This window comes from Buceros rhinoceros, unplaced genomic scaffold, assembly GCF_000710305.1.
Source record: "Buceros rhinoceros silvestris isolate BGI_N320 unplaced genomic scaffold, ASM71030v1 scaffold3522, whole genome shotgun sequence".
NCBI classification, from domain to species: Eukaryota; Metazoa; Chordata; class Aves; order Bucerotiformes; family Bucerotidae; genus Buceros; species Buceros rhinoceros.
Genome location: NW_010397038.1, coordinates 100,084 through 103,337, shown reverse-complemented (window position 1 = coordinate 103,337; position 3,254 = coordinate 100,084). Strand labels below are relative to the sequence as shown.

Genomic DNA, 3,254 nt, shown 5'->3' with positions numbered 1-3,254 from the left:
TTCTTGTCTCTTCTGGTAGAAGTCCTGCCTGGTTGGCGGGACTGAAGAGGGTCTGCTGAGACCATAAAATAAAAATAAAAAAAAAATAAAAATAAAATTTTTATAGCCATAGAATACCATGCAGCTGCCTGCAGTTGCTTGTCTTTGAAGAGTAACTGTGGGAAGTGCATCCCAGCCCAGAGTAAGGCTGAAAGTTAGTTTTTCCATTGCTTCTGCAGAGAGGGAAGTGGATTCTGCCTTTTCAAGACTCAATTATGCTAAATTTTGAATATGAAGAATATATTTACTACCAGGTCATACTCAAGTATGATTTCTGCGTATCTACTCTGCGTTTGCTAATGGAGAGAAATGGGAACGCATTTTCATTCTCTTTAATAAAGTGCTGGTATAAAGCACGTCAAATGATTGACCTCCATGAAAAAAAACGTGAGCTGTTATGCGCAGTTGAGACAGACGCCACGTTTGCTGTAACATTCGACTACCTGCCAGGGTCCAAGTTGCCGCTTGGATCAATTTCCTTGGGCAATTTAATCACCAACCTCTCTGCTACATCTGTGAGCCACAGGACAGACTGTGCGGATAGGAACTCTCCTGTCCCCCAGGAAGCTGACATGGCATGGGTGGAGGCTTGTGATAGCACTGTCACTCATAATCTAGTATTGTACCTGTGACTGTGGGTACTCAGTTCACCCCGTATGCTGCAGACCCAGTGGATCGGAGGTCATTGCCCTGTGAAGGCATCTCTTTCACTTTGACATAGCTTAGCCTCTAGCACAGGCTTCAAAGCAAGATGTTGGAGGAGGGAATAGTGCCAATCTGAATCATCAGGGCTACCTGAGAAGCCAAGTCGTATTTTCTCTATTATTTTAGCTCTGCTGATGTATTTGGAATACTACTTTTTTTGTATATTTTTTTTTCTGTGCCGTTGAAGCTGTGATATTTCAGCTACTGGCTTTTAAGGAAATACTTGTCTCTTTGGTCTGACATTATGGCTACATTAAAAAAATTAATATGTGTGATTATTTCTTAGATAAATAAACAAAATATATCACTATTAAAGAATCCAAACCAATTTCTCTTTCCTACCAGCAGTAGCCATTTACCATTTCACAAGACCAGACTTCTAGAAAACCCTGGGTGAACAGTCTGAAATGAGTATTGGAAAGTCATGGTTGTAATAGTACGGGCCAAAGAGCAGACTTCACAGTCAGGGGAGAGCCTTGCGCAGTGTTCAGGGTCATACATGGAATTGAGAGCTTTGAGCCCAAAGTCTTTTGCTGATCTCACCTCTTCCAAAAAGAATTTACTGAATGGTTGAGAAAAATGGTATTGCCCCTGGAGACAGCAAGCCCTGGAAATCAAAGCAGACACCTCTGTTTGCAAAAGGAAGTGAGTTGGAAACTAGAGATAGAAACATCAAGTGTCAGAGTATTCCTGAGTGTACCACCACACCCTCAGCAAGTTACTGCCTTTTCAGTATTCAGCTCTTGAGGCCTTCAAATGATGAGTCTCTGGAGACCACCTTGAGCTGGAACCAGTTACAGTTCCGCTGTTTGTTTTTGGACTGTAGAATGCAGGTAAGCAGTTGTATGTGTTTTTATTAACTCCAGTTAGGTATCCACAGATGGAGGAATGTTAAGTTTAAAGTGTTCCATGTGTTCTCGGTCACTATCTATTTTTGCAGTCATCTTGGTACAGAGCAGAGAAACCTGCCTTACAAGACTCATGTTGCTCATCTTCTTTCCCTGTGCTCTGTTTCAGCCCATGGACCAGGCTTCTCTTAAAAACAGTGATGTTCTCATCCTGACGGGTCTTACACAAATCCCTACTGCGAACCCGGATGGCATGGTAGGAGAGTTCTGCAGCAACTTGGGTAGGTCATTGAAGGAAGTCTTCTGCCTATGTTATCATCTTATTCATTGCTTTGGGTGGGAAATAATTCTGAGATTCCTGGAATTGAATACGTTGTCCAGCTATAGCTTCTGGCATGAAACTAGCTGTTTAGATTTTACGATGTGCTCCTGATGTCATTAATACAGTAAGTGCTTGGAGAGACACAAGTTGTACCTAAAATGTTTTGGAATGGAACAGGTATAATGAGATCTAATCATCTGCCACTCTTGGTTTGCTAAGTATGTCGCTTGGCTGCCAGCAGACTACGTGTTGCCTAGGTTTTGGATATTGTTCCCAGCTGAAATATTGTGATTTCCTTCCTGTGTGTCAGCCAGTGTAAAATCTTTACATGGTTTTTTTATGACTTTCAGTTTTGAAAACAAGCACATCTGCTTCCCTTCTTACACCTGATTTTTAAATATATCAGAAGCAAACAGCACCATCTCTGTTTAAAAAAAATATTCAAGATATATTTATAGACCTCAGAAATACAAAACCTCATCAGACGCTTTCACAGCTGGAAAAGCTGATAATTGCAAAGCTGTGATATCAGTGTGAATGGCAGCATTTTCCAGCCTCTTTGGAATGTCACATCCAGTGCTGTTCTCTCCTCTTCTCCCCTTCCCCCGCCTCTGTTCCTCTGTACTCTCACCCTTCTGTCATCAGACAACTTTCTCATGTCTGCCCTGCTGTACATTGCCTGTTCTTTTATCAGAGATCTTCCCTTTATTTTAAACTAACTGCTTTTTACAAATAAGACTAAAAAGCTTGTGATAGGAGGATTGTTAGAAAGGTTATCAGAAGTCATTACAAGTCCAAATCAGGGGATCCTCACTGTAAGCAAGTGTTCTGGTCCCCATACACTGAGCTGCAGCATTTAGGTGGCTTACTGAAGGTTGCAGAATAAGGCTGCAAACAGCATTGAAGTGTGAGCAATTCTTAGTCTGACTTTGTACACGCGAATATACCCATGGAGAAGAAAAAACCCGCGATACTTTGGAGTTTTTCCCATTTTAAAATCCTTGGGCCTATTCACGGGTGCTGGATATCTGTGTGCTGTCTCACAGACCCAGTATGAGACTTCTGCAGTAGTAGAAGGCGAATAATACAAGGGATGTGGTCAATTCCTCCATCAACTACCATCTCTACATCAGAATGGGATATCCCTGTTCAGGACAAGTTTCGGTTCAGACAGGAGCCATAGGTCCTGTTGTGGTGAAATTATGTGGGTTTCTTCTATATGAAAAGATGAGTTATAAGGTCAGGACAATTCCTCATAGTGTCAATACCTATTGATAGAGGGTCTTTTGGCATTTGTTAAGAATGACCATCTTGGATTCTACCAAAGATCCTCTCTGCCA

General features: G+C 41.7%; 1 protein-coding gene across 2 annotated transcripts in view; it reads left to right on the top strand.

The window, feature by feature from the left end:
- Positions 1 to 3,254, top strand: part of INTS9 (integrator complex subunit 9) — a 65,182-nt gene that overhangs the window by 24,716 nt on the left and 37,212 nt on the right. For both annotated transcript variants that reach the window (XM_010146080.1, XM_010146081.1), the window contains one exon: positions 1,762 to 1,873. In XM_010146080.1, coding sequence (XP_010144382.1) covers positions 1,762 to 1,873 — 112 coding nt within the window. The remainder of the gene's footprint in view (positions 1 to 1,761; positions 1,874 to 3,254) is intronic.